This window comes from Papio anubis, chromosome 4 (genome assembly GCF_008728515.1).
Source record: "Papio anubis isolate 15944 chromosome 4, Panubis1.0, whole genome shotgun sequence".
Classification (NCBI taxonomy): Eukaryota; Metazoa; Chordata; class Mammalia; order Primates; family Cercopithecidae; genus Papio; species Papio anubis.
The window spans coordinates 18,069,681-18,096,395 of record NC_044979.1 but is presented as its reverse complement, the minus strand read 5'-3'; the positions used below and the strand labels follow the sequence as shown (position 1 = coordinate 18,096,395).

The 26,715-nt window shown below is 48.4% G+C and overlaps 1 protein-coding gene across 12 annotated transcripts in view; it reads right to left on the bottom strand.

Annotated features, from left to right (window-relative positions):
* DENND2A (DENN domain containing 2A) overlaps positions 1-26,715 on the bottom strand; it is a 128,090-nt gene that overhangs the window by 10,643 nt on the left and 90,732 nt on the right. For 10 of the 12 annotated variants that reach the window (XM_031665087.1, XM_031665096.1, XM_031665095.1 and 7 more), the window contains 3 exons: positions 23,923-24,063; positions 21,750-21,898; positions 376-553 (listed from right to left, as the gene is read on the bottom strand). In XM_031665087.1, the coding sequence (XP_031520947.1) occupies positions 376-553; positions 21,750-21,898; positions 23,923-24,063 (468 nt within the window). Of the gene's footprint in view, positions 1-375; positions 554-12,822; positions 13,973-21,530; positions 21,899-23,922; positions 24,064-26,715 lie in introns of those variants that run through there. The other 2 variants (XM_021936343.2, XM_031665097.1) reach the window with 2 other exon arrangements.

The following is a 26,715-nucleotide window of genomic DNA, read 5'->3' as shown; positions in this document are numbered from 1 at the left end:
TAACGGATATGACAAAGGACCGGATCTTGCTAGCTCCTCAATGTGGGGGAGTGGGCGGGAGGGCAGGGGAGAGCAGAGGGCTATTCATGACTTAAGAGTTTCGACATCTGGCTAAATTGTTCGTTGCTGACCTTCTCAAGGGGTGCTCATACCAGGCATTTCATTTGGAAGGGAAAACAGTGTTTGCAGTCACTGAGGGTCTGACTGAGTCAGCCTCTGGGCAGGACACATGCCAGACAAAGCCCTGGTGGCCCCTGCGCCCTGCTCCCCAGCACTGCTGGCTCTGAGAATTGCTCCATGATGCCTGCAGGGCCAGCACCCTGCTCTGTTCTCCGCACCCTGCAGGGAGGGGGACAGGGCCGAGTGGGAGCTCACCTCTTCCAGCGGCAGCTCCCTGAGCAGGGGCAGAGAGCTGGAGAGCAGCCCGATGAGGAAGGGCGTTGGCGAGCACACGATGTCGACCATGGCGGGTGGCAGCACCGGGATGTAGGTGTGCTGCCAGGTGAAGGGGTAGATCAGCGCCACCATTGCGTGGCAGCACTTGGACAGGGTGCTGCAGCCAGGGAGAGAACAGGGAGAGAGGCCGGCTCAGCGAGGGCCCAGGGAAGCCTCCAGGGGAGAAGGCTCCTCCCAGAGGCAGGATGATTAGGAAAGGACACACGTGGATGGGGCATAGCACGCATAGCACGGGACAGTCTCAGCACAGGCCACACCAGGCACTTACAGCCTGTGTGAGAGGCTTGGAGGCACAGCTGCAGGGACGAGTTTAATGTCCTGGATAATTTTTACAAGTGTGTTTTCACATGTGAGCTACACGCCCTGCACCCTCCCGCCCTCAGCTTTTTTGTGTGAGCTATATTCTTGTAAGGTTTTTATTTATTTATTTATTTTTATTTTTAATTATTTTTGAGACGGAGTCTCACTCTGTTGCACAGGCTGGAGTGCAGTGGTGCGATCTGGGCTCACTGCAACCTCCGCCTCCCAGGTTCAAGCAATTCTCCCACCTCAGGCTCCCGAGTAGCTGGGACTACAGGCACTTGCCACTACACCCGGCTAATTTTTGTATTTTTAGTAGTGATAGGGTTTCACCATGTTGGTCAGACTGGACTTGAACTCCTGACTTCAAGTGATCTGCCCACCTCAGCCTCTCGAAGTGCTGGGATTACAGGTGTGCGCCACCGTGCCTGCACTCTTGTAAGGTTTTAATTTACATTCCTTTCCACCCCTACTCCCTGCCCACTCCCCAAACAAAACAAAAACACAAAAACAGTGAAAACCTATTTTCTCAAGAATGCTCATTCTCTTACTGAAGATCTGAAAATGCTTTCTATCGAAACACTGTAGCTTTGGCTGTGTTCTGTTCCCAGCCTTCTCTCAGCTGAGCATGAACACCTAGGTGTAATCCGGAAAAAGAAGGACAGAAAACTCCTTTCGTACTCACATGCCAGTGGTCAGCTCCAAATGGGTTCATGTAAAGGTGAAACTCATATACAGTTGAGCCTCACCCAGAATTCTGGTCAAGGATGATATGCTAGAGATGACTGAGGGCTGCCAGGCACGGTGGCTCACGCCTGTAATCCCAGTACTTTGGGAGGCCAAGGTGGGTGGATCTCCTGAGGTCAGGAGTTCGAGACCAGTCTGGCTAACATGGTGAAATTCTGTCTCCACTAAAAATACAAAAAATTAGCCAGGTGTGGTGTACCCTAGCTACTCAGGAGGCTGAGGCAGAAGAATTGCTTGAACCCAGGAGGCAAGATTGCGCCATTGCACTCCAGTCTGGGCAACAAGAGCAAAACTCCATCTCAAAACAAAACAAAACAAAACAAAAAAAAAAAAAAAAGAGATGACTGAGGGCTAACCATTTTAAGCATTGAAAGTTTCAAAAATAATAACATAGTAACATTGGGAGAGGTCAGGCACAGTGACTGATGCCTGTAATCCCCGCACTTTGGGAGGCTGAGGTGGTCAGAAGTTCAAGACCAGCCTGGCCAACATGGTGAAACCTCATCTCTATCAAAAAATACAAAATTTAGCTGGGCGTGGTGATGCACGCCTGTAATCCCAGCTACTCAGGAGGCTGAGGTGGGAGAATTGCTTGAACCTGGGAGGCGGAGGTTGCAGTGAGCAGAGATTGTGCCGTTGCACTCCAGCCTGGGTGACAGAGTGAGGCCCTGTCTCAAAAACAAAAACAACAACAACAAAAAAACCTTTGGGAGAAATACTGGTAGTTTCCCTTCAAGAAAAATGGTCAGGCTGGGTGCAGTGGCTCACGTCTGTAATCCCAGCATTTTGGGAGGCCGAGGTGAGTGGATCACCTGAGGTCAGGAGTTCAAGACCAGTCTGGCCAACATGGTGAAACCCCATCTCTACTAAAAATACAAAAATTAGCCGGGCGTGGTGGTGGGTGCCTGTAATCTCAGCTACTTGGGAGGCTGAGGCAGGAGAATCGCTTAAACCCGGGAGGCAGAGGTTGCAGTGAGCTGAGATTGTAGCTTGCACTCCAGCCTGGGCGACAGAGTGAGACTGTCTCCAAAAAAAAGAGAAAAGTTTATTAACAGTGATAATGGCATTGTGGTTATGGAAGAAACAAAAAAAGAATAAAGAAAAATGGTCAGGCCTGCCTTCGTAACTCAGGTCTGTAATCCCAGCACTTTGGGAGGCTAAGGGAGGATCACTTGAGGCCCGGAGTTCAAGACCAGCCTGAGCAACATAAAAAGACCCCCGTCTCTACAAAAAATGTAAAAATTAGCCTGATGTCTGATGGGTCATTAGATGGGGAAAATAAAAAATAATAAAGTGTGAAAAAGTTAGCCTGGTGTGGTGGTACACACCTCTAATCCCAGCTACTGGAGGCTGAGGTGGGAGGTTCTTGAGCCCAGGAGGTCCAAACTGCAGTGAGCAGTGATCGGATCATGCCACTGCACTCCAGCCTGGTCAACCTAGCAAGAGTGTGTCTCAAAAAAACACAAAAAACAAAAAATAAAACAAAGCAAGCAAGAAAAAGAGTAATGGTCGCAATGTAGCCTTTTTTTTTTTTTTTTTTTTTAATTGGCAGGCACTGAGCATTATTGATCTCTCCGCAACAGTGCCTGAATTCAAGCTCAAGTCTGTTGAATGAAGGAATGGATTCTGCAGGGTTATCATGTTGAATTATCAACTCTATTATGCTGTAAGACAGTGATGACTGATGGCCTTCCAAGGCGAGTGGGAGTTGACTTCCTCTCTTCTTCCTTGCAATCATCTCTTACTGCTGCTGAGCCTGCTGCAGCAGCTCCTCTCTCCTCTCATTCTATTATACGATTTCTACAATACGATAGGATTAGAAACCTTAGACGCGGCTGGGCGCTATGGCTCATGCCTGTAATCCCAGCACTTTGGGAGGCCGACATGGATGGATCACGAGGTCAGGAGTTCAAGACCAGCCTGGTCAACACGGTGAAACCCCGTCTCTACTAAAAATACAAACATTAGCTGGGCGTGGTGGCGGGCGCCTGTTATCCCAACTACTCGGGAGGCTGAGGCAGCAGAATGGCTTGAACCCAGGAGGCAGAGGTTGTGGTGAGCTGAGATCGCACCACTGCACTCCAGCACCTGGGTGATAGAGCGAGACTCCATCTCAAAAACAAACAAACAAACAAACACCTTAGACGCTTGTTAGAAGTACTTGTAAGAATAAAAGTGAGGGCCCAGTGGTTCTACCATGAGTGTACTACATCCTCCTCAGGTGTGGGGCCTATAGCCAGCACTGCATTTGTTAGAAAGCCTGCTTAACGTTAGCCTTCTGAACATTTGCCCAAGTTCTGACCTAGGCTTTGCTTAGGTAAAGTTGCAAGGAAGCTGAGTTTTGCCTAGATGGATCTATGCAGACACCCCTGACATCAGGCACCTCTAATCTCATTGTCCTAAAAGTTTCCTGAGCCATTAAAAAAAGAACCAATTAGCTCTGGCTTACTTGAGGGGAAAATATGTGAATTAAAAGATATTGGCAGGTCAGGAGTTTGAGACCATCTTGGCCAACAGGGTGGAACCCCATCTCTACTAAAAATACAAAAATTAGCCGGGCATGGTGGTGGGTGCCTGTAGTCCCAGCTACTGAGCAGGCTGAGGCAGGAGAATTGCTTGAGCCTGGGAGGTGGAGGTTGCAGTGAACTGAGATCATGCCACTGTACCCAAGCCTGGGTGACAGAGTGAGACTCAGTCTCCAAAAAAGAAACAAAGATATTAGTGGCTGACTGTGCCAGTAATCCCACCTAGCACTTTGGGAGGCTGGAGGATCACTTGAGCCCAGGAGTTTGAGACCAGCCTGGGCAACATAGCGAGACCCTGTCTCTATAATAACATCACAAATCATAAAAATAATAAATAAGATAATTGCTAGCAAGTGAACTGAGCTAGACAGAAAAAGACAAATACTGTATGATTCCATACCTATTGCTTAGTGCTTAGACTAACAAATTCATGGAAACGGGAAGGAGACAAATGTCTAAGGGCTAAGGGGAAGAGAGAATGGGGAGTTATTGCATAGTGGCTACAGAGTTTCAGTTTGGGACAATGAAAAAGGTCTGAAAATGGGTAGTGGTGATGGTTGTAAATATTGTGAATATACTTAATGCCACTGAAGTGTATATTTAAAATGATTAAAATGGTAAATTATGTTATGTATATGGTAAATTTATGTTATGTATATTTTACTACAAAAAAAAAAAAAAAGGCAGCCCAGATCACACCTATCACACCTGTAATCCCAGAACACTGGGAGGCTGAGGTGGGCAGATCACCTGAGGTCAGGAGTTTGAGACCAGCCTGGTTAACATGGCAAAACTCCGCCTCTACTAAAAATACAAAAATTGGCCGGGCGTGGTGGTGCATGCCTGTAATCTCAGCTATTTGGGAGGCTGAGGCAGGAGAATCGTTTGAACCTGGGAGGTGGAGGCTGCAGTGAGCCAAGATCGTGCCATTGCACTCCAGCCTGGGCAACAAGAATGAAACTCTGTCTCAACAACAACAACAACAAAAGCAAGCCAGCTGTGGTGGCTCACATCTGTAATCCCAGCACTTTGGGAGGCTGAGGTAGGAGGATTGCTTGAGGCTGGGAGTCTGAGGCCAGACTGGGCAACATAGTGAGACCCCTTGCCTACAAAAAATTTAAAAATTAGCACAGTGTGGTGGCACATGCCTGCAGTTCTAGCTACTCAGGAGGCTGACATGGGAGGATCGCTGGAGCCCTGGAGTTCAAGGTTGCAGTGAGCTATGATCGTGTCACTGCACTGCAGCCTGGGTGACAGTCTGTCTCTAAAAGAAGAAAGAGTTAAAAACAAAGATCACCTTGCTTCCAAGTGAGTTTCTCTTGGATCTAACACCCCCTGAAATATCCTTAAAATATACATTAGCTCATATATAGAATGAATAAGTTAAAGAGATCTATTGTACAACATGGGAATTATAGTTAATAACAATGTATCGTAGAAAATTGCTGAGAGTAGATTTTAAGTTTTCTTATCACAAAAAATAAGTATGTGAAGTAATACATATGTTAATTAGCTCAATTTAGCCACTCCACAAAGTAAACATATTTCAAAACATCAGACTGGGCGCAGTGGCTCGTGCCTGTAATCCCAGCACTTTGAGAGACCAAGGCAGTTGGATCATCTGAGGTCAGGAGTTCGAAATCAGTGTGGCCAACGTGGTGAAACCTCATCTCTACTCAAAATAAAGAAATTAGCTGCGCATGGTGGCACGTGACTATAATCCCAGTTACTTGAGAAGCTGAGGCGGGAGAATTGCTTGAACCTGGGAGGAGGAGGTTGCAGTGAGCCAAGATCGCACCACTATACTCCAGCCTGGGCAACAGAGTGAGACTCCGTCTCAAAACAAAACAAAACAAAAACAACAACAACAACAACAATATAAATGTATGTATTAAAATATCATGCTCCAGTTGAGCCCAGGAGATTGAGACCAACCTGGGCAACATGGTGGGGCCCTGTTTCTACAAAAAAAAAAAAAAAAAAAATAGCCTGTGGTGGTGACATGTGGTCCCAGCTACTCAGGAAGCTGAAGTGGGAAGGTTACTTGAACCTGGAAGGTCGAGGCTGCAGTGAGCTGTGATCATGTCCCTGCATAGCAGCATGGATGACAGAGGGAGACCCTGTCTCAACAACAACAATAAAATCATCATTGTCGCACATGATAAATATATGCCATTTTTATATGACAATTGAAAATAATTAAAATTTAAAAATATATGTACACATAGCCTTCTTTTCCATTCCCCAGTTTGGGGGTCCCTGGACTAATAATGGTGCTATTGAATCTTGTTCATTTGTCACCCTAAGTCTCTTAACCTTCCTGTTCCCCGTCTTTGCAAATAGTCGTTCTCCTGATACTCACTGGCGTTGTGAAACACCTCTTAGCAGCATGGCATCCACGCATGGCACTGATATTCCGTCCTTATCTTTTCTTTCAAATGATCACTCCCAAGATGAGAAAAACGCTATCCCAAGATTTCATTCTTATCCCTATATGTCTTGTTTATTAGCTGAGTAAGAGTAAGACATTGCATTTGGAAGATACCAAGAAAAAATAAAAAGAGTGAGAGAGTAATGAAGTTAGGACTTATATTAAGGAGAGTAACATCAATAATCTAGCCAGAGCTTAAGGTGAAGTGACTTCTACGTCTTTCTTTTTTTTTGAGACAGAATTTCACTCTGTTGGCCAGGCTGGCATGGTCTCAGCTTACCGCAACCTCTGCCTCCCGTGTTCAAGTGATTCTCCTGCCTCATCCTCCTGTGTAGCTGAGATAAACAGGCGCACGCCACCATGCCTGGCTAATTTTTGTATTTTTGGTAGAGAGAGGGTTTCACCATGTTTGTCAGGCTGGTCTCAAACTCCTGACCTCAGGTGATCTGCTCACTTTGGCTTCCCAAAGTGCTGGGATTACAGGCGTGAGCCACCACATCCGGCCAACTTCTACGTCTTTTGAAGGATCTAGATCTACATCTTCTGTCAAAGCAGAGATACCTTTTCCTAAGGCATCACTTCCTCTCAAATATTCAAGAATGTTAATACTTTTGGTTAATTCCTTACCATTTGTGTTTTAGTTCCTTGATCTATAAACCACTGAATGTGCTGAATTCACTTTGCTCTAAATTTTTTTTTTTTTAATTTTAGGACGAATCTATGTTGATGTGTGGAGCCAGACTACAAAGTTGCTATGCTTGTGTCATATGGTTGTAAAGTCAGGACTTAGAAAATCAGAACATTAACATACAAATGAAGGTAGTTGTTTCTGGAGCAAGATTTTTCAGACTATAGTTGCAGCCCATTAGTGGGTCTTGAAATCATTTTAGAGGTTGCAGTCAGCATTAAAAACAAGAACAACAACAACAACAAATAGAATAGAAAATAAGAGAGTGTGCTGCATGTTTCCTAGCTGTAAATAACTATCTGTGTGTCGGCCAGGCGTGGTGGCTCACGCTGTAATCCCAGCACTCTGGGAGTCTGAGGCGGGTGGATCACTTGAGGTTGGGAGTTCGAGGCCAGCCTGACCAACATGGAGAAACCCCATCTCTACTAAAAATACAATAAATAAATAAATAAATAAATAAATAAATAAATAAAATAAAAAGAGCCAGGCATGGTGGCATGTGCCTGTAATCCCAGCTACTGGGGAGGCTGAGGCAGGAGAATCACTTGAACCCAGGAGATGGAGGTTGCGGTGAGCCAAGAACATGCCATTGTACTCCAGCCTGGGCAACAAGAATGAAACTCTATCTCAAAGGAAAAAAAACAAAAACAAAAACAACTATCTGTGTGTCTGTGGCGGGGGCAGGTGGAAGGACATACCCTGGGTCTGATTGTAAAATGTACTTCTCATTGTGGGCTGCAATGAAAAAGGCTTGAAGTCAATTATTTGGACTAGAAGATTGGGAGTGGGGGTGGGCACAGTGGCTCACGCCTGTAATCCTAGCACTTTGGGAAGCTGAGGCGGGTGGATCACCTGAGGTTAGGAGTTCGAGACCAGCCTGGCCAACATGGTAAAACCCTGTCTCTACTGAAAATACAAAAAAGTTAGCCAGATGAGGTGGCGGGCGCCTGCAGTCCCAGCTACTAGAGAGGGAGGCTGAGGCAGGAGAATCGCTTGAACCCAAGAGGCACAGGTTGTTGTGAGTCAAGATCACCATCACGCCACTGCACTCCAGTGTGGGCAACAGAGTGAGACTCCACCCCAGAAAAATAAAAGAGACCTTAAGAAGGAGATCCCTGCATGAAAGTATTTTGCATGACACCAGACTCTTTTTATAGCACGTTTGTCAAAGTGCCTAAATGTGACTTGGAAACAAAGTGGTTCATGACAAGATCCATGGTCCATTTCCCTAGTCTTTGAAGCTCTCACTTTAGTCCCTTAAAGGAGAAGAAAAAAACACAGTATTTGTGTTTAAGATTCCTTTCAGAGTTGTGGTTCAAGCACTTTTGACTTCACAGTTACAGAATGACAGAATTTTAGACCTGGAAGAGATCTTGGGGATTGAATTCAGTTTCTTTTGGATTTTTAAGGTAGGAAGAGTGAGGCTAAATGAGGCTAAAGTAACCTCTGAATGTAGGATGGGGCAGAGTAGGGAGAGAAGGGTCCTGGCGACTGGAGGAGGCAGGATTTCTTCTCAGAGGAATGCAGGCATTAGGACGCACCCTATGATCCAGGCACAGTGGCATGTGCCTGTAGTCCCAGCTACTGAATCCCAGAGGCTGAGGTGGGAGGATCTCTTGAGCCCTGGAGTTCAAGTCCAGCCTGGGCAACACAGTTAGATCCCCATTTCTAAAACAAAAAAATTACACGTATATAAAAAGGAGGCACAGTGAGGATAGCCTATGTGTGTTGTTTTTTTCAATCATTGCAATAGAAAAACAAAACAAAACATGTTTTTAATGTTTTTTCCCAACTCAAAGAAAAGGCTACCTGCTTTTTTTTTTTTTTTTTTTTGAGACAGTGTCTCACTCTGTTGCCAGGCTGGAGTGCGGTGGCACGATCTCAGCCCATTATAACCTCTGCCTCCCAGGTTCGAGCGATTCTCCTGCCTCAGCCTCCCGAGCAGCTGGGACTACAGATGCGCACCACCATGCCTGGCTAATTTTTTGTATTTTTAGTAGAGACAGGGTTTCACTATGTTGGCCAGGATGGTCTCAATTTCTTGACCTTGTGATCTGCCTGCCTCGGCCTCCCAAAGTGCTGGGATTACAGGTGTGAGCCACTGTGCCTGGCTGGCTACCTGCATTTTTACTTCCTTGTGGTCTCATTCCTAGGAGGAGGAAGGGCTGCTCCTTTCTCCTTGCTGTACAGCCATTTGGGACTCTTAAAGCCCTGTGTTGCCTGCAGTGACAGAGAGGCCCCTGGGGCCTGGGACACCCGGAGGCCCTGGTTCAGCTGCAGCGAGTGTGAACCGTCTGGAGGAGAAGGTCGTGGGAGCAAGGTCAGGAAAGATGACCAGCAATGCTGCTGCTAGATGCAGAGGCTGGTGGAGACACATGACAGAAAGAAAGTCAAAGTTCACTCAGTGAACTGGATGCATGGGGCTCCAGGACAGCAGTGTTCAGGCTTGATGCAACATATGATGACGACTGGCTGGGGAACCAGCTGGCCGCGTGGGAGAAGCTGCCGCTGTTTGTTGACTATCTCCTGTAGCAAGTTTGTTTTGAGTAGTCTGATCCCATTGTTGTGGCTGCAGTGAACGTTTCTGTACCTGGTCATCATGAATACCTCGTTAGCTGGAGCCCATGGAGCACAGGGTGCTGGAGACAATATGGCAACAAGCAGGCAGGTGAAGGGGTCTCACTCCTCTTGCTCTCTAGCCCACATCACCTTTTTTTTTTTTTTTTTTTTTTAGATGGAGTCTCACTCTGTCGCCCAGACTGGAGTGCAGTGGCATGATCTCAGCTCATTGCAACCTCCGCCTCCTGGTTTCAAGTGATTCTCCTGCCTCAGTCTCCCAAGTAGCTGGGATTACAAGCATGTGCCACCAATGCCTGGTTAATTTTTTTTTTTCTTTTTTTTTTTTTTTTGAGATGGAGTCTTGCTCTGGCACCCAGGCTGGAGTGCAATGGTGCAATCTTGGCTCACTGCAACCTCTGCCTCCCTGGTTCAAGTGATTCTCCTGCCTCAGCCTCCCGAGTTGCTGGGATTACAGGCATGTGCCACCACGCCTGGTTAATTTTTGTATTCTTAGTAGAGACGGGGTTTCACCATGTTGGTCTGGCTTGTCTCGAACTCTTGACCTCACGATCCGCCCACCTTGGCCTCCCAAAGTGCTGGGATTTACAGGCGTGAGCCACCACACCTGGCCCACACCAATATTCTAAAAATAATTCTGCCCCTAAACATTAAAAGGTCAAATTCTGCAAATAATTACATGAGTGGCAGCCCTTTCCTCAAAATAAATGATAGAGCAGGAAAGGATTATTTTGAATGGAGCTTGTTTTTCTCAATCCCTGATGCAAGTGGTAATAAAGTTTTGTTCCCCGACTTGTGAAGGCCAGAGGAGCCCTCAAGGAGAGGAATGGGAGGTGGGCACTGCTGGGACTGGTGGTCTCTTAGGAACATGCCAATAGGCAGTGGTTCTGGGGATGCTAGGGATGACTGGTCAAGAGGGCTTGCTGCAGAGCGTGGAGGTGGAGGGGCTGGAGGAGAGGCAGTGTTTCTGAAGGAAGTCATAGAGAGTCCTCGCTCGCAGCTGGTTTGCATTACAGTGGTGTGGAGGAAAGAAACGCCAGCACTCACAGCTGTGATCAATTGTACAGAAGTGGGGCAGGGAAGAGAAGGCCCCAGTGGGAGGTTGGCTGGGCCGCAGGGCTAAAAGTTGGGCATGGGTGAGAAGGGTTGGGTCCAAGGATGGTTTGCTGTTGGGTGGTGGTTCCTGAGGGTTGGAGCAGTATTCCAGAACATCAGGACGCACTTGTAAGGAATGCGAAAGTTTTCCCGGAGCCGACTCTTTAGTTCTGGTTGCTACCAGGCCTCTGCTCCATACTTGGTGTTCCTATGCTCAGCTGGCTTCCAACTCTCTATGAACCAGTAAGGATCCAGCACAGAGCTTCCTCTAAGATGCTACCAGAAAAGTAAATGAGTTTCCGGAATTAGAGGAACACCCCTGGAACTGGAAGGCTGATTCAATGACTACCCTTTACTATCCCAAGCAAAGTAGCTCTCCTGTTAATGCACCACTCCCGAGAACATGAGTGAAAGGTAAACTCAGGTGTGGTCTGGTGCCTGGTGAAACCTACCAGGAGTGGCTGCCTGGTTTCCATCACTCTACTTGCAAACCCTGAGGCCGTGTGCCACACAGATGAAAACGAACACGAGCTGGGCTTCAAGACAACTAGTTCTGTTACTCTCTGTGTGATCTCAGGTAAAGCCCTTAAAGGCTCCAGGCCTCAGATTCTTCACCTGTGAAATAACTAAAGTAGACTAGATCATCGCTAGATCATTGCTGATGTCCTTCCAGCTTTTTTTCATTTCTTACTTTTTGAGATGGAGTTTCATTCTTGTTGCCCAGGCTAGAGTGCAATGGTGTGGTCTCGGCTCACTGCAACCTCTGCCTCCCGGGTTCAAGTGATTCTCCTGTCTCAGCCTCCTGAGGAGCTGGGATTACAGCCATATCCCACCACGTCCAGCTAAATTTTGTATTTTTTAGTAAAGATGGGGTTTCACCACGTTGGTCAGGCTGGTCTCAAACTCCTGACCTCAGGTGATCCACCTGCCTCGGCTTCCCAAAGTGCTGGGATTACAGGTGTGAGCAACCGCACCTGGCTGTCCTTTCAACTTTAACATCTACAAATGATGAACGCAGAAGAGAGAGCAAAGGCCAGGAGCTGGAAATAGGAGCTTTTGTTGAGGCCATCAAAAGAACGAAGGGCGTCACGGGAAGGTAATTCTAGGGCTCCTTCGCCAAGACAGAACAAAATAATGATGGTGACACTCACTAAGAAATTCATAGAGAAGGCCATGTGTAGTGGCTCATGCCTATAATCCCAACACTGTGGGAGGCTGAGGCAGGCAGATCACTTGAGGTCAAGAATTTGAGACCAGCCTGGCCAACATGGTGAAACCCCGTCTCTACTAAAAATACAGAAAAATTAGCCAGCTGTGGTGGCACGTGCCTGTAGTCCCAGCTGCTTGGGAGGATGAGGCAGGAGAATCACTTGAACCCGGGAGGTGGAGGCTGCAGTGAGCCGAGATCATGCCACTGTACTCCAGCCTGGGAAATAGAGTAAAACTCCGTCTCAGGAAAAAAAAAAAAAAAAAATCAGAGAAACCTGTCTGAGAGGTTTCCAGCGGCTGCAGTGCACCCAAAAGGTGAAGATGCCAGCGTTTCAAAGCCAGTACAGTCTGGGAGGGATTTGACTCCAAGAGAAGAACTGGAGTAAGCTTCCAGCCCCAGCATATGTTAGCGATGGGTCTGGATTAGAAGACAACAGCATTTGCGGCTATGCTAAACTCTAAATCTTGCTCCTTGGTACCTTGTTGGTGTTCATATCCAAAAACAGGTAGTTAATTCTTAACATTTAATCAGGCTGAACAATTATACTATTAAAATTGTATTTTTTTTTTTGAAATGGAGTCTGGCTCTGTTGCCCAAGCTGCAGTACAGTGGCACCATCTTGGCTCACTGCAGCCTCCACCTCCTGGGTTCAAGTGATTCTCCTGCCTCAGCCTCCTGAGTAGCTGGGATTACAGGCGCCTGCCATCCCCCCCAGCTACTTTTTGTATTTTTAGTAGAGATGGGGTTTCACCATGTTGGCCAGGCTGGTCTCAAACTCCCGACCTCAGGTGATCCATCTGTCTCGGCCTCCCAAAGTGCTGGGGTTACAGGCATAAGCCACTGCACCTGCCTAAAATTGTTATTTTTCATAGGACTTTGCTGAACTAAATGTACTTATCCCTAAGACTCTGTCAACCACGCTGAGGACTAGCTAGACGTCTGAAGTATCTTATGGATGCCAGAGCAGCAAGATGGCAGCTTTGAACACTTTCAGCCAGGCCTTGGGCAAACTCGTCTCCCTGGAGAGGGTGTGGTGAGAAGCCCAACCTCTTGGGATGGCAAATGTTGGATGCAACCAATTCTAGAGAGGACATGGGATTCTCATTTAAGCTTGTGTAAACTTCTTAAAAATGAACCAAACCAAACAGATAAGAGGATGAAAGTGCACAGCTACATGTGAACTTATTTGTGTAGTTACCTATATGTCAAAGACAAGGTTCAAATTCCTGTATGTGTCAAGATTTGCCTACCTAGTACTACTTATCACTAGCCAGTAGTCTATCATTTAGCTTATGGTTTAATGCACTACAAACATGTAAGTCAATTTCTTACTTGTTTTATTTTTTAATTTGCTTTTTAAAGACAAGGTCCACCCCGGCTGGAGGGCAGTGCTGCAGTCATAGCTCACTGCAACCTCAAACTCCTGGGCTCACATGATCCTTCCACCTCAGCCTTCTGAGCAGCTGGGACTACAGGCATGTGCCACTATGCCTAGCTCATAAATTTCTTGAATATTGAAAACTTTGTCAGCTATAAAGGTTTTTGTTTGTTTGTTTGTTTTAAGAGATGGGGTCTTGCTAAGTTGCCCAAGCTGTTCTCAAACTCCTGGGCTCAAGCAATCCTCCCACTTTGGCCTAAAGTGCTAGGATTATGGGCATGAGCCACCATGCCCGGCCTCCCTCTAAAACTTTTTGCACATATTTGTTTATATGCAGCTCTGACTTTATCATTCAGCCTGGTCTATAGGTTTAGCCAAAACTTTGGGGAACTGAAATTAGTAAAGTAAAACACAAAATGTTTATCATCAGGAAAATGAAGGCGAGGGTGTAGAGAAGTATTTATCTGTTGTCATGACCACAGAACAAGCCATCAAAACAGCATTCTTTCCTTTCCATCTGTCAAACTCCAGCTTGACAGAGCCATTAGAACACTCAATGTCCACCCTAAAGATAAAACAGAGCAAAAATGTTATTCTAAACTTGATAGATTTTTGGCTCAACTTAAAACCCTTTTATAACTCATACAATATTTGCCATAACTCCCTGAAGCTTCCTCTTGCAGTGGGAGACTCACAGCAGCGAAGATGAGAGAATAAATTGTATTTGTGGGGGAGAGTGCCGCGGGGGTGCCTACCAACCTAGAGTGGGTGAAGGTCCCCTCTGGGATGTCACCGGGCCATGCACTGAGTCTGTGACATGTCCTGTTCTCATGCCCTGTTCCGTGCCCTTACTAACTTAAGGGCTACAGCTGGAAATCAGGAGAATAAGGAGTGGAGTGGAGCAGGGTTGGGTATCAGTGCATGTGCAGCCCCGGGAGTACTGGGTCATGAGGATACTAGCTGTAACTTAACCTGAAGACTTTCTTTTTTTTGTTTGTTTGTTTTTTTTTTTTTTTTTTTGAGACGGAGTCTCACTGTGCTCCCAGGCTGGAGTGCAGTGGCGTGATCTCGGCTTACTGCAAGCTCCGCCTCCCAGGTTCACGCCATTCTCCCGCCTCAGCCTCCCAAGTAGCTGAGACTACAGGCGCCCACCACCACGCCCGGCTAGTTTTTTGTATTTTTTTAGTAGAGATGGGGTTTCACCATGTTAGCCAGGATAGTCTCGATCTCCTGACCTCGTGATCCACCCGCCTCGGCCTCCCAAAGTGCTGGGATTACAGGCTTGAGCCACCGCGCCCGGCCTAAGACTTTCTTTTTAAAAAATTTTTAATTTTTTAAATGTTTGTTTGTTTATTTATTTATTTATTTTTGAGACAGAGTCTTGCTCTATTGCCCAGGTTGGAGTGCAATGGCATGATCTCGGCTCACTGCAACCTCCGCCTCCCGGGTTCAAGCGATTCTCCTGCCTCAGCCTCCAAAGTAGCTGGGATTACAGGCACCCACCACTATACCCGGCTAATTTTTTTTGTATTTTCAGTGGAGACGGGGTTTCACCATGTTAGTCAGGCTGGTCTCGAACTCCTGACCTTGTGATCCACCTGCCTCGGCCTCCCAAAGTGCTGGAATTACAGGCATGAGCCACCGCGCCTGGCCTATTTTATTTTTTATTGAGATAGAGTCTCACTTTGTTGCCCAGGCTGGAGTGTAGTAGTGTGATCTCAGTTCACTGCAACCTCTGCCTCCCAGGTTCAAGTCATTCTACTGCCTCAGCCTCCTAAGTAGCTGGGATTACAGGCGCCTGCCACCATGCCTGGCTAATTTTTGTATTTTTAATAGAGATGGGGTTTCACCATGTTGGCCAGGCTGGTTTTGAACTCCTGACCTCAGGTGATCCAACTGCCTCAGCCTCCCAAAGTGCTGGGATTACAGGCATGAGCAACTGCACCCAGCCTTTTTTTTTTTCTTTTTTTTTGAGATGGAGTCTTACTCTATTGCCCAGGCTGGAGTGCAGTGGCTTTATCTCGGCTCGCTGCAACCTCCACCTCCCTGGTTCAAGTGATTCTCCTGCCTCAGCTTCCCAAGTAGCTGGGATTACAAGTGTGCACCACCATACCCGGCTAATTTTTTGTGTTTTTAGTAGAAATGGGGTTTCACTGTGTTAGCCATGATGGTTTTGATCTCCTGACCTTGTGATCCACCCGCCTCGGCCTCCCAAAGTGCTGGGATTACAGGCGTGAGCCACCACGCCTGGCTGCTCCCGGCCTTTTTAAAAATTTTTTTTCTTTCTTTGTTTTTTTTGAGATGGAGTCTTGCTCTGTTGCCCAGGTTGGAGTGCAGTGGTGCAATCTCAGCTTACTGTAACCTCTGCCTCCTAGGTTCAAGTGATTCTCCTGCCTCAGTCTCCCGAGTAGTTGGGATTACAGGCGTGTGCCACCACGCCCGGCTTATTTTTGTCTTTTCAGTAGAGACGGGGTTTCACCATATTGGCCAGGATGGTCTCGAATTCCTGGCCTCGAGAAATCCACCTGCCTCGGCCTCCCAAAATACTGGGATGACAGGCATGAGCAACTGCGCCTGGCCTAAAGACTTTCCAGAATTTTCCAGGTCAGGCAACTTGCAGCCAATCATTGGTCTCCAAACCCTTGTTTGTCATGGCCTGGCCAAATAACGCTTCAATTCCCTATGGCTACTTTCCCGTAAATCAGACAGATCGAGGTGGATACGGATTCCTCCACATGGCCCGTGGAGTCAGAGAGTTTCAAAGCTGGGGGAGGCCTTGGGGGTGACCTGATCACACCTCTCTCACTGGGACCCTGCTGGAAAGACAAAGGCGTAAGGGAGGCCGGGCGGGCCCTAAGGAGAAAAGCACAGACTTCCCCTGACTGCCGAGCACGAAGCAGGGCCTGAGGGCCTGTGCTAGGGAGGCTTTCCTTATACATTTCTGTAGACGGACAGGTCCCCAGACCCTGCTCTTCACCCATCCCTGGAGCCTGCAGCCCAGATGGTTTCCCTCCGTCCTCTCCAAAGCCCGGCAGCTCTCCCACTCCCTGCTTCTTTGAGCAGAATGATGGATCCTCTGCACACCTGTTAGTTACCCATGTGACAGGGCTGCGGGGGGCCGTGAAATGACGCAGGTCAGACCCTTGGAAGGCACCTGGCACAGAGGCCGCTCCACGCCTGGTCGCTGCCGTCGTCCTCATCAGCTTCGCTCACGCTTTGTCTACCCTCTTCCTGTCTCAGAGCTCTTCAGGCCTTTCTTTATGCAGATTTCCATCTCTTCAGGTCTGCACAGAACCCGTGTAGGGTGGAAGGATGATTTATTGGGCAGTGGGGAGAGCATGTGGAGCCATTTGTAACAGGAAAAGCGAGGGCTGCTTTCAGAGAAAACAAGACAGTGGAGTCCCGGAAAGTCAGAGCCACGTGGGGCCGCGTCTTACGAATGAGGAAACCCAGGGCCAATGGCTAAGGATGCCCAGGGGTCCTCCCTACTCTGGGAAACCTCCCTGAGTGATGGGGGAGGGATGTGTACCTCTGAAAGCTGTAAAGGGTCTAAAAACCCAATAACAGTCTTTCTTACACACGCACACCATTACTGTACCATCGCCCGGCTCTGGCTCCAAGGAGGGCACCAAAATGATCCACGTTCCCACTGCCTTCTCTTTTCCCACAGAAATCCCATCCTCCCAGTGCCTGACATCTGGCAGCTGCTGCAGAAGAAAACCCCTGATGGGCACGACGTGCCCGTGGGGAGACCTGCTTGCGGCAGCCACAGCTGGTGTCTGGACCCACTCACGGCATGAGCCGTTTGAAAAGATGAACTCTCCAAGGGCAGAATGCCAGGCACTGTGGAAGGTTGGAGAGAAACACCAATGCCTCTCCTACGGATCCCACTGGTGACTGTCTCCTCCGTCGTGGGGCCCCAGAGCAGGGCAGGGAGGGTGGCTGGGGAACAGCCAAGGCCCAGGAATCCAGGCGGGGTCCACTCTCGGCCGCTGGGCTTTGCTTATTTTTGTCTGTCTCTCGTGACAGGAGCTCTGTGGGGCTGGCCCAGCGTCCAACCTGTCCACACAGAAATCTGTCCGGCAAAAAGGCAGAGGCGTCAAGTCCTCTCCCAGATGTGGGGCAGGCATTTCCAGGTTTCTTTCTTTCTTTCTTTTTTTAGACAGTCTCGCTCTGTCGCCCAGGCGGGAGTGCGATGGCGTGATCTAGGCTCACCACAACCTCTGCCTCCCAGGTTCAAGTGATTCTTCTGCCTCAGCCTCCCGAGTAGCTGGGATTATAGGCGTGTGCCACGACGACCAGCTAATTTTTGTATTTTTAGGAGAGACAGGGTTTCGCCATGTTGGCCAGGCTAGTCTTGAACTCCTGACCTCAGGTGATCTGCTCGCCTCAGCCTCCCAAAGTGCTGGGATTACAGGTGTGAGCCACTGAGACTGGCTGGCATTTCCAGGTTTCTTTGTGTCCCGAGCCTTCTGACATGTCCCCCTGCATTGCCCTTTGGGGATGTGTTTGTCTCTGACAAGGCCCCTTCCCTTTTCTGTTCCCCCCTTTTCTCTCCCTGCACTTTGTTTTTAAGTTGTTTTTTTTTTTCTTCTTAATTTTTAGAGACAGAGTCTTGCTCTGTCACCAGGACTGGAGTGCAGTGGTGTCTCACTGTACTTTTAACAGAAAAACCCATGATACTTTGTTTTCTTCCCCCTGGAGAGAGTCTGGGGGAGGCTGGGGTGTGTGAAGGGGGCCCACGGCTCCTCTCCAGCGGTGCCCTTCCGAGACATCTTCTCAGGGTGGGCCCTCCCCAAATCTAACATCCTCACCCCGCAGGCACGTTCCCCGGGGACTGTCACCACCAACACTCCAGCTGGGTTTCCTTGGCTGGCTTTCCACTTCTAGCCCAGGCCTTTCTGAAATCCATCATTTTCCCCTCCCCCAAATCCAAGCCTGAGAATTCCACCTCTAGGGGATGGAGGGAGTGGGGGATGGAGAGGATAAAGACAGTTACTATGGTGCTGATGAAATCCGATCCTGGTCACTGAAGGGTTATTACTCATCCTGGCTTCCAGGGCTCCAACCTTGAGAACTCCCTCGGCTGAATTCCCCAGTGCCCAGGAGTTTGGAGAGCTCCCCAGCGCCCAGCACCAGCTGCAGGCTTACAGAGAGGGCCCGCTTCCAGAGCTGACAAAAGTGCACCAGGAGTACAATCACGCTGACATTTAAAAGTGAATAGTGAACTAAAACACAGGGTGGGAGCAGGCTGGGAACAGCCAGATGGCTGCTGTCCAAAGAGGTGCATCAGAAAGGTGACCAGATGTGCCGCGTGAGGGGAGAGGGTGGGGTCGCTTCCCGCCCCGCCTATCTACAGAGTTTGTCCCTTCCATTCTTCTATGCCTTTTTTTCTTCCCTTTTGTTTTCCATAGGTCAGAGTCAGATTTCCTCTCCAAACCACAGTGCTTCAGGTTTTTTTTGTTTTGGCACTGCTTCTTTCCAGATGTACTTCTCAGGTGGCCTCATCTGCACCACCTGGTTGGCTGGCCCCGCATCTCGGCCCTTTCTGGGGCTGCAGCCACCCCTCACGCTTCTGTGCCCCCAGTTCCAAAGCAAAGAAGGCTCTGATTCAGTATTTCAAAAATGCAAGGAATTCTCTTTTTAGAAGCTTAGAACGAACCCAAGTCCTTGTCTGCATTTCCTTCCGGATCTTCTTTGATTTGTGACATGGCCTTAGCAAATCACTGAATGTGCCCACTGGGATGGGGGTGGCCTCCTATGGGGCACTGAGTCTGTGTGTGTGATGGGAGGGCATTCGCTTTAACGGTGAGGAAGGGATGCCCTCAGGACGGTCTGTCCTCTCGAGCATGGCCCTGCAGCCTTCTGTGAGCTGGCTTCTGTCCACCACTGCTGGCTCATCTCCCTCCCCCACCTTCCTCTCTCTGCGCCAGCCCTAGTGAACTACTTTGCAGTTATTTTTCTTTCTCTTTCTCTCTCTCTCTTTTTTTTTAGTTTCGCTCTTGTTACCCAGGCTGGAGTGCAATGGTGTGATCTTGGCTCACTGCAACCTCCATCTCCTGGCTTCAAGCGATTCCTCTTCAAGCCTCCCAGGCAGCTGGGATTACAGGCGTGCGCCACCATGCCAAACTGAATTTTTTGGTAGTTTTAGTAGAGACGGGGTTTCACCATGTTGGTCAGGCTGGTCTTGAACTTCTGACCTCAAATGATCCACCCGCCTCAGCTTCCCAAAGTGCTGGGATTATACTCATGAGCCACTGCGCCCAGCCTACTTTGCAGTCCTGAAGGTGACAGCTAGGCCTCACCTGTCCCCGTATCTCTGTAGGATGGCTCCTTTTGCCTGCAATGTGCTGACTACTTGTTCTGAGTGTTGGCCCTCAGAACTCACCTCCCTGGGAGTGAGTGCCCTCCCTCGGTCTCCAGAACTCACTGCCTCCACCTGCCTCTAATGGGGTCCTGGATAGTCGGCTTATGTCTCTGTTACCCCACTGCACTGAGACAAGTCTGTGGGTTTTTTTTCTTTTCTTTTTTTTTTTTTTGAGACAAGGTCTTGTTCTGTTGCCCAGGTTGGAGTGCAGTGGCATGATCATAGATCACTGCAGCCTTGAACTTCTGGGCTCAAGTGATCTTCCTACCTCAGCCTCCCTAGTAGCAGGGACTGCAGGCTCGAGCCACCATACCTGGCTAATTTTCTTTTTTTTTTTTTTACATTTTTTGTAGAGATGGGGATCTTACTGTGTTGCCCAGGCTGGTCTCAAACTACTTCACTCAAGCGTCCTACCACGTCAGCCTCCTAAAGTGCAGTGATTACAGGCGTGAGCCACCATGCCAGTTGTGTCTTTTCTCTGTTTTCCTACACATAGTGGAGTGTCTGACACATGGCAGAATGAGTGGAAAGCCCACCAATGCCAGGGAAGTCGCACACAGCAATGCAAAACGGTATGCCTCCCAGATCTCCAGTCTGAGCTGCCAACTGATTCCATCCTTTATTTTATCTTACTTTTTATTTTTTGAGACGGAGTCTTGCTCTGTCTCCAGGCTGGAGTGCAATGGCATGATCTTGGCTCACTGCAATCTCTGCCTCCCGGGTCCAAGCGATTCTCTTGTCTCAGCCTCTTGAGTAGCTGGGACTACAGGCACCCACCACCATGTGCGGCTAATTTTTGTATTTTTAGTAGAGACGGAGTTTCACCATGTTGGCCAGGCTGGTCTCGAACCCCTGACCTCAAGTGATCTGCCTGCCTTGGCCTCCCAAAATGTTGGGATTACAGGCATCAGTCACCACACCTGGCCTATTTTATTTTTATTTTTGAGATGGAATGTCACTCTGTCACTCAGGCTGGAGTGCAATGGTGTGATCTCAGCTCATTGCAGCCTCTGCCTCTGGGGTTCAAGCGATTCTTGTGCCTCAGCCTCTCAAGTAGCTGAGCTGGTATTATAGGCACGAGCCACCATGCCTGGCTAATTTTTGTATTTTTAGTAGAGACGGGATTTCACCATGTTGGCCAGGCTGGTCTTGAACTCCTGACCTCAGGTGATCCAACTGCCTCAGCCTCCCAAAGTGCTGGGATTACAGGCGTGAGCCACTGTACCTGGCCATCCTTTTTTTGTGGGGGCAGGAGAGAAGGTCTCCCTCTGTTGCCCAGGCTGGAATGCAGTGGTGAGATCTCAGCTCACCACAATGTTCACCTCCTAGGTTCAATCAATTCCTGTGCCTTAGCCTCCCAAGTAGCTGGGATAACAGGTGTAGACCACCACAGCTGGCTAATTTTTCTATTTTTCGTAGAGATGGGGTTTCACCATGTTGGACAGGCTGGCCTCAAACTCCTGGCCTCAAGTGATCCATCCATCTCAGCCTCTCAAAGTGCTGAGATTACAGGCATGAGTCACCGTGCCCAGCCTATTCCATCCTTTTTTTTTTTTTTTTTTTTTGAGAAGGAGTCTCGCTCTGTCGCCCAGGCAGGAGTGCAGTGGCCGGATCTCAGCTCACTGCAAGCTCCGCCTCCCGGGTTCACGCCATTCTCCTGCCTCAGCCTCCCGAGTAGCTGGGACTACAGGCGCCCGCCACATCGCCCGGCTAGTTTTTTGTATTTTTTTTAGTAGAGACGGGGTTTCACCGTGTTAGCCAGGATGGTCTCGATCTCCTGACCTCGTGATCCACCCGTCTCGGCCTCCCAAAGTGCTGGGATTACAGGCTTGAGCCACCGCGCCCGGCCGGCCTATTCCATCCTTATCTCAGAAGGGCTTACTCTTCAATGCTAGGCAGTCACCTGCTCTACAGACTAGAGGGTCCAAGAGTGACTGTCATTCAAACGCTTTAGCGAAGTAGCCAAGGCGGGTACCTGAGCTTGTCTGCGATGAAGATGACCCTCCTCTCCAGAAGCAGGGAGGCAAACACACAGACCAGGTGGCGGACGCTGAGGGAGGAGAAGAGAGACTCAAAGTCCACGTGCTCGAGCCGGGAGTCCAGCGGGCGGCACAGTTCGATCACCTGCCAGGGAACAGGAGCAGCCATGAAGGAGGGGCCCAGCTACGCAGCCAGGCCTCTCACGGGCGTCACAGTCACGGGGCTCTGAGGTCCTCATCAGGGGTGACCCACTGGCGGGGGAAAAGGGAAAGAAAAAAAGCAAAACGAAAGGATTGGGGGAAAAGAAAGATGCCAGAAGACTGGGGAAGGAGGTAGCTTTGGTAGGGAAGCAAGCATCTCACATTCAGCTATGAGACTGAGGACGGTGTGGACGAAGGGGATGAGACAGGATGGCAAAATCAATGGTTTTTGGCCCCAAATGGTTGGGGGCCTCTCCCTGGCAACAGCATATCCGCACTCGCCATGGAGAGTTTATAGGACTTTTGAAAACCGTTCTGTCCCTGAGAGTCCAGCGGAGAGCATCTCTGTCTCTTGAGGAACTGGTACCTGCTAGGTGGAAATCCCAGGCTAGCACGGAACGCCCAGCAGGCCTGAGCAGCACTTCGGAGACTTGCTGCCACCTCAAGAAGGTGTTTTTTAGGTAATCCTGACTCCATCCCACTCCATTTCTGATGATGTGTGCTTTCAGCTTTTGTGCTTTGTGTCTGTATCTTCTTTTTTTTGAGATGGAGTCTTACTCTGTTGCCCAGGCTGGAGTGCAGTGGTGCAGTCTTGGCTTATTGCAGCCTCTGCCTCCCAGCTTCGAGCAATTCTCCTGCCTCAGCCTCCCAAGTAGCTGAGATTATAGGTGCCCGCCACCATGCCCAGCTAATTTTTGTATTGTTAGTAGAGACAGGGTTCCACCATGTTGGCCAGGCTCGTCTCGAACTCCTGACTCCAAGTGATCCACCTGCCTCCCAAAAGAAGGGATTACAGGCATGCTGGGATTATAGGCGTGAGCCACCGTGTGCCCAGCCTGTGTATATATCTTCTTCTTCTGCACTTGTTGAAGTGTTCCTGAATTCCCTCAAGTTGGTACCCATCTCATATTTTTTTCTCTTTAAATAGCTGCCACCTTTCCAGTGAGTGGAGAGTGGATTTCACTCTTAGCATTGCCCCTGCCTGGTGCTGCCCCCACGGTGAGGCTTCCCCTCTGGTAACCTCCCTGCTACATCCCCATGGCCAAGCCACTGCATCTGGTATGGGATGTTTTCAGGTTCTCTGGCAACAGAGAGACTGCTGTTCTCTCTGCTGGGAAACTAGGTTGTTCCAGAGTGTTCCAGGCCTATTCTCCTCCCTCCTTTGTTTCCAGAGGTGATCTGGTTTGCTGAGGGTCTCTGAAACTGAAGACTCAAGGCTAAATGGGGTCCTTCTTCTGATGTCCACCAAGCCATGCAAAGGGGATGGGACGGATGAAAACAAACTGTTTCATAAAATCCCAGCCCAGGCTGGGCACAGTGGCTCATGCCTGTAATCCCAGCACTTTGGGAGGCTGAGGCGGGCGGATCACGAGGTCAGGAGTTTGAGACCATCCTGGCCAACATGGTGAAATCCCGTCTCTACTAAAAATACAAAAATTAGCCAGGTGTGGTGGCAGGCACCTGTAGTCCCAGCTACTTGGGAAGCTGAGGCAGGAGAATAGCTTGAACCTGGGAGGCGGAGGTTGCAGTGAGCTGAGATTACACCACTGCACTCCAGCCTGGGCAATAGTGCAAGACTTGGTCTCAAAAACAAAAACAAAAAATAAAGTTATAGAGGCGATACAGACTTGAAATGTAAATAGGTTTCAATACAATATATGAATGAAAATGGGCTATTAAAAGAAACTAAGGACGTTTAGTGCAGATCCCTAACCTGAGGCCAACATCATGCAAAGGAACACCCCAGCTGCCATAGCATAGTTCTTGGGCTTGCCGCCTTGGGCAGAGTCCTAGCCTGGATGGATTGAAGGTAGAACTCACATGAGTGATCTGGGCCAGCCCGAGGGGCGGGGAGAGGACACCATGGAATTGGACTGCTCACTGAAAGGCAGCCCCTCTGAGCACGGAGACTTGGCTGTCTGGGCCACTGCCTCCCCCCAGGGAGAAGGAAGGAGTCTGGCAACTTACCTCAGTTCCTGAACCTGGCAGGAAGTTCTTGACAAGGATGGTTTTGCCCAGGGCTGGGAAAGGAGCTTCCATGACACTTCTCATGAGTGGTTGAACCAGGGCAGGAGAGATGCCTCGTCTTTTTTCCACCTCATCCAATATCTGCAAGGGTCAGAAAAGCGGCTTAGCCATTCTGAAGCCAGAGCACCATGGCATGGTGACTTAAGAATTACGGGGAAGCCCTGCTTTCCCCATGAGGCCAGAACAGGCCTTCTGACCCTCCACATGATTGTCCCCAATTCTTCTCCCCTCTGTGTGTCCACACCCTTTGCCATGCAATGTTGCAGCTCCTACTCAAGGAGTGAAGTCTACTTCCTTGCCCCTTTGACTTAGGGTTTGGCCATGTGACTGGTTGTGCTAATACATACATTCCCAATGGGGGTAATATCACCCCAAGGGGGTAAGAACTGGTTTTTGGCAGGAATGAAAAAACTGAGATATTATAAGGTTTGTAGCCCTCTAAGAGGTCAAAGTACATAAACAGATAATACAGTTTATTTATGGATTAAAATGTCATAGGAGGGGATATCCATCAGGAAAATACAAATCAAAAGCACCATGAGATACCACTTCACATCCGTTAGGATGACTCTAATAAAAAGACGGATAATAACAGGTGTTGGCAAGGACGTGCAGAAATTAGAACTCTCATACACTGCTGGTAGGAATGTAAATAGTGAAGCCACTCTGGAGAACAGTCTGGTAGTTCCTCAAAAGGTTAAACATAGAGTTACCATATGACCCAGCACATAGCACTCCTAGGTCCCTACCCAAAAAAAATGAAAACATATATGTTCACATAAAAATTTGTACGTGATTGTCTGTAGCAGCATTATTCATGATAGCCACAACACGGAAGAAACTTAAATGTCCATTAACTGAGGAAATGATAAACAAAATGTGCTATATCCATATAATGGAATATTATTTAGCCATCAAAGTGCTGATATATGCTATAACTTGGATAACTCTTTTTTTTTTTTTTTTTTTTTTGAGATGGAGTCTGGCTCTGTCGCCCAGGCTGGAGTGCAGTGGCCAGATCTCAGCTCACTGCAAGCTCCGCCTCCCGGGTTCAGCCATTCTCCCACCTCAGCCTCCCGAGTAGCTGGGACTACAGGCGCCCGCCACCTCGCCCAGCTAGTTTTTTGTATTTTTTTTAGTAGAGACGGGGTTTCACCGTGTTAGCCAGGATGGTCTCGATCTCCTGATCTCGTGATCCGCCCGTCTCGGCCTCCCAAAGTGCTGGGATTACAGGCTTGAGCCACCGCGCCCGGCCTGGATAACTCTTGAAGACATTATGCTAAGTGAAAGAAGCTAGTTATAAAAGGCCATCTAGTGTATGATTCCACTTAGATGAAATGTCCAGAATAGAAAAATCCAGAGAGACAGAAAGCGGACTGAAGGTTGCTTAGAGTTAGGGAGTAACTGCTAATAGGTATAGGATGTTTTGTTGGGGTGATGAAAATGTTCTAAAATTGTGGTGATGCTTGTATAACTCTGTGAATATGCTAAAAGCCATTGAACTGCATATTTTTTAATTCTTTTAGAGATGCGGGTCTTGCTAGGTTGCCCAGGCTTGCCTTCAACTTCTGGGCTCAAGTGTCCTCCTACGTCAGCCTCCTGAGTAGCTGAGACTACAGGTACTTGCCACTGTGCTCAGCAAATTGTGTACTTTAAATGAGTGAATCGCATGGTATGTGAATTATATCTCAATAAAGCTACTACTAAAAAACTAAAAACAAACAAACAAACAAAAAAAAAACAAAATCCAAACTCTCCACAATCTAATTGTAAATCAAAGAGTCTAAATTAAAATGCCATTTATGAAGCTCTGTAAGGTGGCACACACCTGTAATCCCAGCTACTTGGGAGGCTGAGGCAGGAGGATTGCTTGAGCCCAGGAATTTGAGGCTGCAATGAGCTATGATCATGCCACTGCATTATAGCCTGGGCAACATAGTGAGACCCAGTCTCTATTTTTAAAAACTGCCATTTATAAAAGTATCACATGTAGCTGTTGAGCCCTTGAAATATGGCTAGTCTGAATGCAGAGTTTTTTTTTCATTTTTTATTATTTTTTATTTTTTTGAGACAGTTTTGCTCTTGTTGCCCAGGGTGGAGTGCATTGGCACTATCTTGGCTCACTACAACCTCCGCCTCCCAGGTTCAAGCGATTTTCCTGCCTCAGCCTCCCGAGTAGCTGGGATTACAGGCGTGCACCATCACGCCTGGCTAATTTTGTAGTTTTAGTAGAGACGGGGTTTCTCCATGTTGGTCAGGCTGTCTCAAACTCCCGACCTCAGGTGATCTGCCCATCTCGGCCTCCCAGTGCTGGGATTACAGGTGTAAGCCATTGCGCCCGGCCCAGATGTACTGTTAAGTGTAAAATACCAGCTGGGCATGGTGGCTCCCACCTGTAATCCCAACACTTTGGGAGGCCAAGGTGGGCGGATCACCTGAGGTTGGGAGTTCGAGACCAGCCTGGCCCACATGCTGAAACCCTGTCTCTACTAAAACTACAAAATTAGCTGGGCGTGGTGGCAGGTGCCTGTACTCCTAGCTACTTAGGAGGCTGAAGCTGGAGAATTGCTTGAATCCAGTAGGCAGAGGTTGCATTGGGCTGACACCACGCCATTGCACTCCAGCCTGGGCAACAAGAGCAAACCATCTAAAAAAAAAAAGTGTAAAATACCAACTGAATTTCAAAATACACAATCTTTCTTTTCTTTTTTTTTTTTTTTTTTTTTTTTTTGA